Source organism: Trachurus trachurus, assembly GCF_905171665.1.
Source record: "Trachurus trachurus genome assembly, chromosome: 12".
Classification (NCBI taxonomy): Eukaryota; Metazoa; Chordata; class Actinopteri; order Carangiformes; family Carangidae; genus Trachurus; species Trachurus trachurus.
The window spans coordinates 24,204,247-24,216,269 of record NC_139908.1 but is presented as its reverse complement, the minus strand read 5'-3'; the positions used below and the strand labels follow the sequence as shown (position 1 = coordinate 24,216,269).

The 12,023-nt window shown below is 41.3% G+C and overlaps 1 protein-coding gene across 1 annotated transcript in view; it reads right to left on the bottom strand.

The window, feature by feature from the left end:
* Window positions 1-12,023, bottom strand: part of whrna (whirlin a) — a gene marked incomplete at its 5' end in the record, with an annotated part of 162,336 nt that overhangs the window by 23,440 nt on the left and 126,873 nt on the right. The window contains one exon of the mRNA XM_083984146.1: window positions 11,875-11,911. Coding sequence (XP_083840272.1) covers window positions 11,875-11,911 — 37 coding nt within the window. The remainder of the gene's footprint in view (window positions 1-11,874; window positions 11,912-12,023) is intronic.

The following is a 12,023-nucleotide window of genomic DNA, read 5'->3' as shown; positions in this document are numbered from 1 at the left end:
ATTTAGATTGAAGCAGTTTCATTGAATTAGTGGTGAAGGTGCATTACAGCTTCCCTTTATATCATCATCATCATCATCATCATGAATCATATTATATATATCATAAATAACAAATATGTCTTGATCCTGTAAACCAGCCTCCAACATCTTCAACTCGGCACACAGCACCGGTATAGATACAACTCAATAGTCGGCTACAAGTGGTAAATATATTCTACTAAAGACAACTTTAATACACAGCAGTGCATTAAGCTAAATTCTAGGATGCTGACATTTAGTGGTGCTAATTAGCAAGAAAGTAGGACTGAGGCTGATGGGAATGTCTTTGGTTTTGAGGGCTTGTACTGTAGACCTAAACCGAAATACTGAACAAACAGAAATTTTGATCTGATGATAAAAAAGGAGGCCTCATCAGAGTGAATCAGGACGACGATCTTCATGCCTCATTGATTCACACTTCTCTCTCTCCCTCTCTCTTAAGTTGTCACAGACTTTACACTGACTCTGTTCTTCTCTCCTCTGGGGTCAGCTGTCATCTCAGTGTGTATGATGCGACTCTTCTCCATCCACCTCCCGTCTTCATATCCAATACCTGATTGAGCTAATCAGAGTCTACTCCTCATTACATCCAGATCGTTGGAGGGTTTTCTATACTTCACTGACTCAGAATAAGTGACTGACATTTCTTCCAAGTGAAGGCATGAATGTCAGATACAGATCAAAGACCACCAGATAGTTAAAGATATTAAAAGCTAAAATGTCAACTACATGATTACACTTCACAGTCAAAGTGGCTTTCATCAAATCATTAATTTGAAAAGATTCAACTGTAATCCATCCAATAGTTGAGTTCTTTCAGTCTGGACCAGTGTGGTGAACCACCTGAGCTGCAGCCAGGTCTGCACCAACATCACTTTTCACATTCGACTAGGGATGCACATTTTGAATTTTTTTTCTGACCGATAACCGACGCTCGTTAACCGATTATTAACCGTTAACCGATAAGATTAAGACACTTGCGACGCACGGCCAAAAAAAAAAAAAAAATGTATCGCTCCAATTTTTTTTTTTTTTTGCCGTTAAATACACACGTGCGCCGCGACAGCTGATCAGTGCGCTCTGTCTCAGCTGATCGCGCTCATATGGAGGTTAGATCGTCCAATGTAGAACTGTTTTTATAAAGTGCAGTGCTGAAGGAGCAGCAGAGCTCCTCTGACAGCTCCTCCGTGGAGCTGCAGGAGAGCTGCAGGTGAACAGGCTGGAGAGCAGCGACGTCCTCTTTTTTTTTTCAGCGCCATAGTTAAAGGTGATTCACATCTATGTCAGTGTACTGTAGGCTACATTTATTGTCTGACCTTCCTTCACAGGGGCTGCTGCACATACTGTCAGTCCTCCTGTGTAACTTTTTGCTGGGAAATATGACTGAAGGCACGTGAACTCTGCACGTGTCGACACGCCCCCGACATAAGGAGCTAATAATATAAATAAATAACCGATAGTATTAATCGGTCAAAGTTCTTGTTATCGGTTAACGGTTAAACGGTTAATCATGTGCATCCCTACATTCGACTGCCACAAACTTGTAATAAATGTTGTAATCTCTATGAGGTGGGGGGACGTTTACTGTGACAATAATGCACTTTGGACAGATTTTTGTTTACCAGTTTTCCAAAATATGATATTAAACGACAACATTAGATTCATGAAATTCTCTGTGAAGGAGACCAGACTCTTGTCTTGTTACAGTCACAAACCTTCGTGTGAGGACATCACCAAGCTGCCACACCAGTGAACCAACATTTCTTAAGAGAGACTTTTAAGGGCTCTATAAACTCTCACTGTTGCACTGTCAAGGTATTTATAAAGTATTTATATTGCTCCTGAGCTCCCTCTTGTCTCTCTTGTGCTCTCGGTTGATGTGCTTTCTACTCTTTGGTTTGGTCTGATGAGTTGTGCGTAGACATATTTCAGCTTCAGGTTGTTGCTGCAGTCACACTGGATGTATCAGTGTGCATCGGTGCAGAGGAAGCACAGCTGGGTGACAGGTAGGATCTGATGCTTCTGAAATCACACTCAACAGTCACAGCTTACATGCAGCCGCCAGAGCTGTATCTGGATTGCATGTTCTCATTATTAATATTAATAGTAATAAATTGCCAGGTATCTTTGTGTGCTGTTATGCAACATCAGCTGTGTCATGGTTTCTGTGTTGCAGATACATGGCAGGTTTGTTTTTCTAGTTCAAGAAATCAAACTTGAAATACACCTCATTTTCACCTTTGTCTTCCTGTTGTGTAGGCATTAGTCTCATAAATATTTGTAATTGTTCAAATTAAATTTTGTGATTGAATGGTTCACAACAGAGAAATGATGATGATTTTGAGTCGCTCTACGATGCCAGAACAATGTAAACGGCTGAATACACTCATGTTGGGAGATGCCAACAATCTCTGTACAAATTAAGTGAATGAATATACAAGCTCAAAATATCCTGATTTATAAAGCTGGCTATAATTTCCTCTCAAACAGTACGTTACAGAAACATAAAAAAAAATTGAAAATTGTAATGTAAAGGTACATTGTGTAGGAATTACTCCCATCTAGCGTTGCGGTTGTAGATCGCAAGCAACTCGATCGTATTTTTCATGCTGCATTCACGTGAAATTGGGCAGACGGCAGACAGACAATAAACAACACATAAACAAGCCTCTATGTAAACTAGTGGTCCGTCAGCACGAGGCAAAACAATACACGTGACAATATGTTGTCATGGCGATGTGGTATTGTTTACCTGACCCACGTTTTACCGGCTTTCTCTCGACTTCTGTGACTAAAATGACATCTGGTTTGTTACCGACGGCCGTCTGCCCGACTGCAGGTGAATGCAGCATCAGTGTAACGCTCCATTCCTCCTCACTGCGTTACTGCGGTGACTTTTCACAGACGCCACCTCGACCTGAGCCGACAGCTCCGGTGTCTCCGCTGAGTTTCCGTGGTTTCCTACCGTCACGCTGCCACTGATCGTAAAAACATGGCGACACCACATGGCAGCAGCACCGAGCTTACCCGCTCCATGTAGATATGAATGATATGAACGGCTCATTCAGAGATGAAAGGAACACTTCACTTTGTTGATGGGGGTGATGAAAAACAGACTTTTGAATGAAATAATCGATTTTCGTGAATAGATAACAGGAGAAGTTACACAATGTCCCTTTAACAAACGAACTAACTAACTTTTCACAGCCCGTCTATTCACTTTCATAAATACCCATGAAAATTCCTCTAATGGCAAATAATGACAGTCTGATGGTCTTCGAATTTGTAAGAGAAGATGGAAATTTAGAAAGTGTCTAACATCTGACTTTTTCTAACTGTAATGGAGGTTGGGGCCAGACAGGCAGTCTTGTTTGGATCTTTGTTGGAGAAACTGTTGAGTGACAGAGAGTCACACCAGCACAATGGTGCCATAATGTATAAGTGTAACTCCAACCCACTTTACTCAACTCCACTCTTGGTACCAGACACCTCTGTTTCCATTGCAGACAGTACGGCCACAATTTGGTGTCGTTACTATAGAAACGACATACAAAGCTGACATTATCTTTAAGAAGACGCACACAAACAATGGAGGGTATCAAAGAGATAGCAAACAGTGAAATGTCAGGACATCCCTAGTTGACCACAACATGATTTTGCAGCTGCCACACTAAAGGTCTAGTACAATGAATAACAGAAATATTAGTTATGGGCTATGATAATAGTCTACTAGCCAACAATGAGTACCCGGAAATGTTGAGTACCCCAAAGTTTTATATTAGAAATATATAGTATGGGTCCCCAGTATTCAGAAACTGCCGGATGCTAACTTATATATATTGGGCAATTAGCACAATTGACATAATTAGCATAAATTAGCATAGTTCCCTATATGGGCAATATTTCAGCAAAATTGACTTGGCTGATCTGGGCAATATTGGAGTGGTTTTAGGGGTTATTGATGATGCTGAATCCATTTCTGACATTTTCAAAATTCAAAATGGCTGTCTATACCGGAAGTGACCATTTGAAATCCATCAAAATCGGCCCACTGGCGGTTTAAATCTGGTCACTACCGGTTTAGACAGCCATTTTGAATTTTGAAAATGTCAGAAATGGATTCAGCATCATCAATAACCCCTAAAACCACTCCAATATTGCCCAGATCAGCCAAGTCAATTTTGTTGAAATATTGCCCATATAGGAAATTATGCTAATTTATGCTAATTATGTCAATTGTGCTAATTGCCCAATATATATAAGTTAGCATCCGGCAGTTTCTGAATACTGGGGACCCATACTATATATTTCTAACATAAAACTTTGGGGTACTCAACATTTCCGGGTTCACAATGGGGCCCTATGGGCTGGCAAGTAGACTATAAGTACTCAACAGTCACCTGGCTGTTTAAACATTGTGGGTATGTTCAGAAAGTCTAGTTTTGCACAATGATGACGCAGTAGAGAAAGGCCAGAGTGGTTAAGTATAATCATGTAATAATATCACATAATAAGTGTGACCTTGCGTCTCCACTGACTGAGCTTCGTTTCACTTTGTTTGTAAAACCTTCCATTACCACATACAATATATTCTGCACTTTTAATGTGTATCTCAGAATAACTTTTTTTCAGCATTGTGGTACAGTAAACACACATTGGGATTGAGAGTGTGGCACATTTTACTTCCCATCTGAGTGTGTCTATCATCCCATTCATGATGGTGGCATTCAGCCAGGACTCAGAAAAATGTCTATGTCTTTAAATACCACCTCAGCCTCGCTTTTCTGGGTGCGAACTAAGCGTAATCACACCGTTTATGTTGTTTATTTTCCTGTGCTGTTGTGTAAAACCGAAACCTCTGGGAAACACAATTGATCCATCATGAATTCTGTTTGCTAGCAGATTTGGAGTGATCGAAAGAACTTCACTGCCGCAAAACCAAAGGGAGCTCTGGGAGTTACATTTGTTGTTTGCCATCAAAGCTTTGGGAGCCATCAGTTTTTGAAATTGAGGATTTGTCTTGATGATGAATGTAGAGAACCTTTAAGTTCATCTTGAGCTTCCAGTTTTGAGTATCAGCAGTTTTTGAATTTATGAAGTTTATACAGTAGCTTTTCAGTTTTGCTGGCCTGTGACTACTGTAGGTTAATTTGTGCCGACAGTTATATTGTTGCTCCTGAGCTGTTTCCATTGCCATTACATCTGTGAGCAGTTTATTGACCACTGGGCCTCTCAACCGGGTTAAACTCTAAAGTGTTTTTGACAGACAAAAGCAACAATTACCTCGGTTATTTGCTGTAACACATTTTGCTGTCTCTCAAACAACATTCATCTGTTGTAGATCAGGGCCCAAATGGGGTCAGAACAGAATTAATGATTGAGAATTGCTGTGTGACCTATCCTTAATTAATTAGCTTATCGGTCTGGTTTGGCCTTTGGGCTTCAATTACAGAATGGGAGAGGAGAGAGGAGGGGCGAGTGTGGAAGGACGGGCCTTGTCACCGTGTGGACGAGCCCCAGCAGCCGGGGGAGAGACGGCAGGAGGATGCAGAAGATTATAAGAACAAACACAAACCTCTTTGTTTGTTTAATCAGCACAATCACTTGCTGATCATTCAGATGCATATTTATTCCCAGGATGTGTTGACGCTGTGTGAGGCCGGCAGTGTGGGTCGACTAACAGAGGATCACGTGGAGGAGCTGCAGAGCTGTGAATTATTGCCTCCCCCCTGGTTGTTGAGCCCTAAAGCCCTGCCGCTACATATCTTTCCAACCTAATGCCCCGTCTCTCTCCCTTTCTTTCGCTGTGTGTATCTCACGCACACAGACACACATCATCACACAGCGCGGGCCAATTCATTCACGAGCACAGAGCAGCAGTCAATCCACCTGCAGGTCTTTCAGTTGTTTTGGCTCATTTAGAGTTTGTACACTTTGACTCTATAGATTAAAATAATGCAGTTTTATTTCTTTATTTTCTTCTACTCTTAAATAGCACTTGGTATTCAGTCCAGTTGCTTCACAGTTTTTGTTGGGGCAGCTGCTGTAGGATAAACCCTTAGGGCAGAGCAGGGCTTTGTCATACTGTATAAAAGCGCCTTAAAAACAGAATACCAATCCATTCAGTGCTAAAGGTGTTGGACGTTGTTAAGGTCAGGGCTCTGTGCAGCCCAGCCGAGTCCTTCCAAAACAAACAGGGGGACGTGTTTGTGCACAAGGACGTCATAACCAATACATCTCTCCCAAACATTTGCCATGCAGTTGGAAGAGAAATTTCATTGTATGCTGTAGCTTCAAACATATCCCTTCATTTCCACTGAGCTAAGCTGAAACTATGGAAAATAATATATACAAACCAAAATTAAAGTCCACAGGCTTCTTTAGCACTGTGTGGATTTACCAGATTTGATGGACAGCAGCAGCATCTCCGTGATAACACAACCAAAGAACAGACTTGTGGTTTTGGGAAACTATTCCAAAAAAGAAAACAGAGTTAAGACAAACATGAAATAATAAAAAGCAAGCAAGAAGCTGATTGGCGAAATAGGGTCAACAACCATAAAAGCACAGTAGAAGACGAGCTTCCACAGCCTGCTTCTCACAACTAACATGTTGGAAAGCATCTTAACAAACCCATGTGCTGTACTCTCTAACATCAAAAGGCTCCACTCTCAGTGAACATTTTCTCCCTCAAGGTCAGACTGTAGGAAGAAGGCTCCCAGCATGGCTCCAATAATATCATCCTGTTGACACTTTGATTACAGCCGACATCAAAAACACTCCAGGACTGTGGGATTGTAGTGGACAATACAGAGGGTAAAAAGTGGTTTACAAGTATTGACACTGCCACACATGGAGAGGGAAGGATGCAGCACCACTGTGCCATCTGTGCTCACTGTTACTGGAAATCCATCTGCTGTTTAAATCAGGTTGTTTCATATCTGTATCGTAGTAGCTACAGTATGTGGGTGTTTTTATGATGACGCACAGTTTGACAGTGTGTGTCACAGAGATTACCCGCACCAAAACTTCACATAGCCCCTGAGTGTTTTACAGTTAATAGTTTGAATAATTGTTTTCATGTCCCTTGATGTTTTTATGTCTATTTTGTTTTTAATTAATGTCAGGAGAGGAGAAAGCAATTACAAAAAAATTACGCAGTGTGAACGACAAAGTTACAACTTTAACTTTCCGACTCACCAACTGACCTATTCACTGACTGGCCTGTTCCAGTTATCAACACTGATTGGCTAATGTTGTTATTTCCTAAATACATTCCTTTATTACTGACAAGCTAACTATTGAAGTAACCAACTGTTTTTTGATTGATTAATGAAAAAATGTGTAATATCAATCCAACAATAAAAATCCTAACAGTTAAATGAACTTCTCCTTTGATTAATATTCATATAACCCTGTGCAGGACAAACTCTGAGTGATAGATGACTTTCATGTGTTTTTTTATTAAGGCTAGATATTACCACTGATTACCTGAATCAGTTCAGTTTTGATTTACAAGGTCCCTACTCGATTCAGTTCTATTCAATATCAATTCAGTTTGAGATTCTTAAAGACCTCATACTCTTAACTCATAAAATAAAAATAAAAATAAAATATTCATGTTTACATTACCAAATGGGCCCCAAAGCAGTTACATTAAGCACTTTCTATTTAACATGACCAACAGTTCAGACACGCACCTCTAGAAGTAAAAGATGTGCATTGTTAATGTAGCCTATTTGCCAGCACACTGTGTATGAATATGCACTCACAGCTTCAGTTTGTTAATGTAGCATACAGCTTTGCTTTTGTTCAGCTCTTAAATGCTTTCATAGTTATTAGATCTGAAATTCAGCCACATCTGCCTATAAAGCTGCTGGTGTGACGTCAAGGAGCCGTGTTCATCATGTTTTTGTCTCTCATGTACAGGTGTGGAGTGCTGTTTGATTGCGTAGTGAGGGGAAGCTGCAGTGCAGGCAGAGGTCCAGTGAAGCTATGAAAACATTTTGTCTCTAGCAGCACTGTGGAAGTAGCTCGAGCTCTCCAAGTGCAACAGACTGACTTTGTCATGTCTCTGAATGCATCACAGATTAAGACACAGACAGACGACTGAATGATGAGGGAAAGAATGAGGAAAGTTTTCTGTCTTCTCATCTCTGCTAATTAACAATTTAATTCACTGTGCATGTCAGAGGAAACTTGACAGTTGCCGGGCGCTTTTAAAGTTTTCTTATGTGTTGGACTGAAATATTTCAATAACTGGAGCGACTGGATGAACATTTGGCACAGATATTCATGAATGTCTGTGTGATGGTGACTTACTTTCTCCTATTCTGTGAAATATCTCAAAATACTATCTACTCCATGGATTATCACAATTCTTTGCATTCATGGTCCCCAGAGGATGAATTCTAATGAGTTTGCTTGTCCCTGGTTTTCTCCTGGGATAAAACAATAAGGGACAGCTAAAGTAAACTATCTGAACACTTATCAGATGGATAACAATTACATTTTGTTGTCCCCCTTTGGGCACAGAGCTAAAACACAGCTGCGCACAAGCACCAGTGGTCAAGACAATGAAATACTTTACTGTTGTTATAAACCAGTACTCACTCTAATACTGAAATCTGTGTTAATTACACATGGCAGAGAAAACCCAGTATTTTAAAGTCCTTCTGCAGGGCATTGTGACCTCTCCTGTTAGAGTAAAAATGTCTGTTAAATGGAGAGAACGCTGAGTTGCTGCTCTGGAGGTGAAGTCTAGGGGGCACAGCCTGTGTTGTTCACATAAACTGTCTTGGCATTACAGGCTGAGCACATCTCTGTTTTATTATCCCTCGCCCCGCTCTGCCAGGGGCTGGGACAAATTATGGCCAAAGAATAGAGCAAAATTAAGTAGGTAACCATTTGAATTGTCTTGATGTTTCTCCATCTCCATTTACAAGGAAATCTCACATGTATGAGCTGAGCATGACAATGATTTCCTTTGAGTCACATACTGAGCTTGTGCTCTGCTCCCCCTTCATCCAGAGTTTTCTAATTCAGTATTCAGTGTAATGACTCACAACTGATGCTTTTGCTTTTCAATCTAAGTGGTTGCACATAAAGGTTATTGATCTCCTACCACATAGATCAATATGGAAATAAGCATAGACCAACCTGTATCAGCGTCCATGTGTTTTCTGCATTAGACTAATGGAAGGACGGATGAGGTAGTGTGCAGTAAACACATCAGCACATCACAAAATCAGCGATGTCACTGTATGTTTCCATTGATGTAAAATCCTGTCTTGTCTGTGTGTGTCTCTCTCCTACAGCACACTGTTTTGTCAATTCAAGACACCAGTCATGTAACTGCAACATCAAACAGTTGGAGTGAACTTGAGACCTTTGTCAAATCACCTCAATTTCACAGAGAATCAAGTGGAAATGAACAAAGACTCTAAAGAGCATTTCCACAAAAACAGTGCATCCTTAAAGGGAAGGTTTACAATGCTAAATATTTTAAGTTCACTGGACTTTTAAATAGTGAAAACCAGTGTAAACCAGTATTTCTAACCCTCTTGACAATGCAGTCCTCAGTTTCTTTACAATACTGAATGTAATCCAGTCCCTGCTCAGCAGCTGCAATGTGGCACCTCTCTCAGCAGAGCTCGGCTTTTCATCACAAGAAGCTTGACTTATTTCTCTGCACACTGGGTGAGAGACTGGATAGGAAGGTAAGTGTCCTGTAAATTGTTGGAGAGGATGAAGGAAACCAAGTTGTCATAAATTCTCCAGGCTGACTAGTGGAGGCTGCTGGAGAGGAGAAATGCCTTTTCACACACGACTACCACAAAGTGAAAGTGTCTGTAATGCTGCAGGCATTGCAACCAGGAAATCCTCCAATCATATTATTCATACGCAGGCTGCTGAGGCTGCAATGATTTAACTGCCATCGCTACTACAGTACAGTATCAGTGTGAAGCTGTCCTCACCAGAAAAATGACAACTCTCTGGTCTTTATTTCAAATGCTTTTAAAATGATCAATACAACGTTTTCCTCTGGTGGCTGTGCAAGTATCACTGGTTGTAGCATGATGTTGTTCTGATGCCATCGCATTTTCTGTTTCACTTCTTGTAGCTGGTGATGATCATTGCCTTCAGAGGACAAAAGGTTATAAACTGTTTTCAGCTCTAAGTCTACAGGGCAGATTGGAAGCACTGGTGAGTCTCTAGCGGATCTGGAGCCAGCTCGCGGTGAGTAAAGGAATCAAGTGTGATGCTTGACCCCGTTTCTCCTAGACTGGTAAATAAACAGTTGGTAATGCTGACGCTGGCTACAGTACGTAAAAACAAAACAATAAGCAGTAAATGTGAAAACGCATAAATTCACAGGAAAGAAACAAGTTTGTGTGAACTGTTGAGGATGCAGCATGAGCTGAATTATTGATTCAATCCCACAATTTGAGAATGCTCATGATGAGCAAGACACTCTTGCTCATTTTGAAGCTGTAGCATCTACAGGGAAAAGAGGGAAAAGATGAGAAATAATAGAAAGTACTGAGAGAGACAGTGAGAAGGACAACTGAGAGTAGAGAGAGGACAGACTTTTACCAAGCTGCTCAAGTTACTTAAACATAACCATACTGATGGGAGGCACTGATAAACAACATATTTTGTCAATTTGGTGCATGTAAAAGTTGGTAGCTCTAGATTGGATAGGTTAGATTCTGCTGTGTCTCAGGAGGTAGATCAGAAGGTCGGTGGTTTGATTCCCAGCTCCTCCAGTCTAGATCTGTAGTTGGACAAAATGCTGAAACCCAAATTCCCCTGATGTCAGTGTGGGTGCTGTAAAGTGCTCCGAGTGAACAGAAAATGAAATGTCGTCCTCTTACTTAATCTACCTTCTTGTGGCGTAAAACCTGCATTATTTATTAATTCCTGCAGAATGACTCCTTGAGCTCACAGCTTGAAGATCTCCTAATATGATCCATCTTAGTTTTTCTGTGTGAAAAGGGCACGTCTGACAAAAAGAGCAGGTAATCGTAGCCACCACTGTGCACACCAGAGGCTGTCCTACATGGCTAACAGGTTTAAAACTACATCTATTTCTTTTAAGCCCTCTTTGGACCCAGTCAATGTGAAATGTGTTCCTCTTTTCCACAAAATATCTCCCACCTCCATCTCCACTCACTCACTTCTGCTTTATAAGGTTTCTACATTGCGCCCCCCCCTCTGTCAGGTGGGGGCTGTCCAGCAGAGCCTCCGTAATGAAAAGTGAGCTCTCCCTTTCACCTTCTTCCCCTCACGCTCACCGCCCCCTTTTCCCCTACCATCAGCTGCTGTCTCTTCCAACTTTCCTCCTCTTATTTCTCTATCCTAACCCACTCTCTCTTGCTTTGCAAAGTCACAGTCAAAGTCAGCAGTAAAGGCCACGGAAGTTCTCTGTGTGAGGGGTGACCTGAGGATACTTCATAGTCCGGGGTAGTACCAGGCCTGGTTTTGATGATGAGGTGTGTTACAAAGCTTTGGAATATTAGTAAAGAGCTGATTAATCAAACACACGCCAACATACAGTACAACCCTGAGAGTGAAGCACTATAACATCAGATCCTATGGATACAACCTATATGAAACCTCAAAGCGTCTCTTCAGCCCATATCTGAACATCATGTGCTGCTGAACTGATGCACCACTAACCCACCGTCCCTCTGCAGGAGCCTTTTCTAGGCCAGTGGTGGTGTTAACAGATCATCTGACAGACAGACAGATAATTACATCCCAAGACAAACACAGAGCCCTGTACTAGTGTGTACACACAACGATGAAGAAATGACAGTTTGTGAGTCTCACCTTTCCGGCTGCAGACGCTCCTTGGTCCACTGAGAAGCTGCAGAGACAGAGGGAAAGGACAAATTAATCACTGAGGGACAGTTGAGTCTTCATTCATATACACACATAATATTGTGAGTATTGTGTGTGTTCATTACAATCTAGTCATT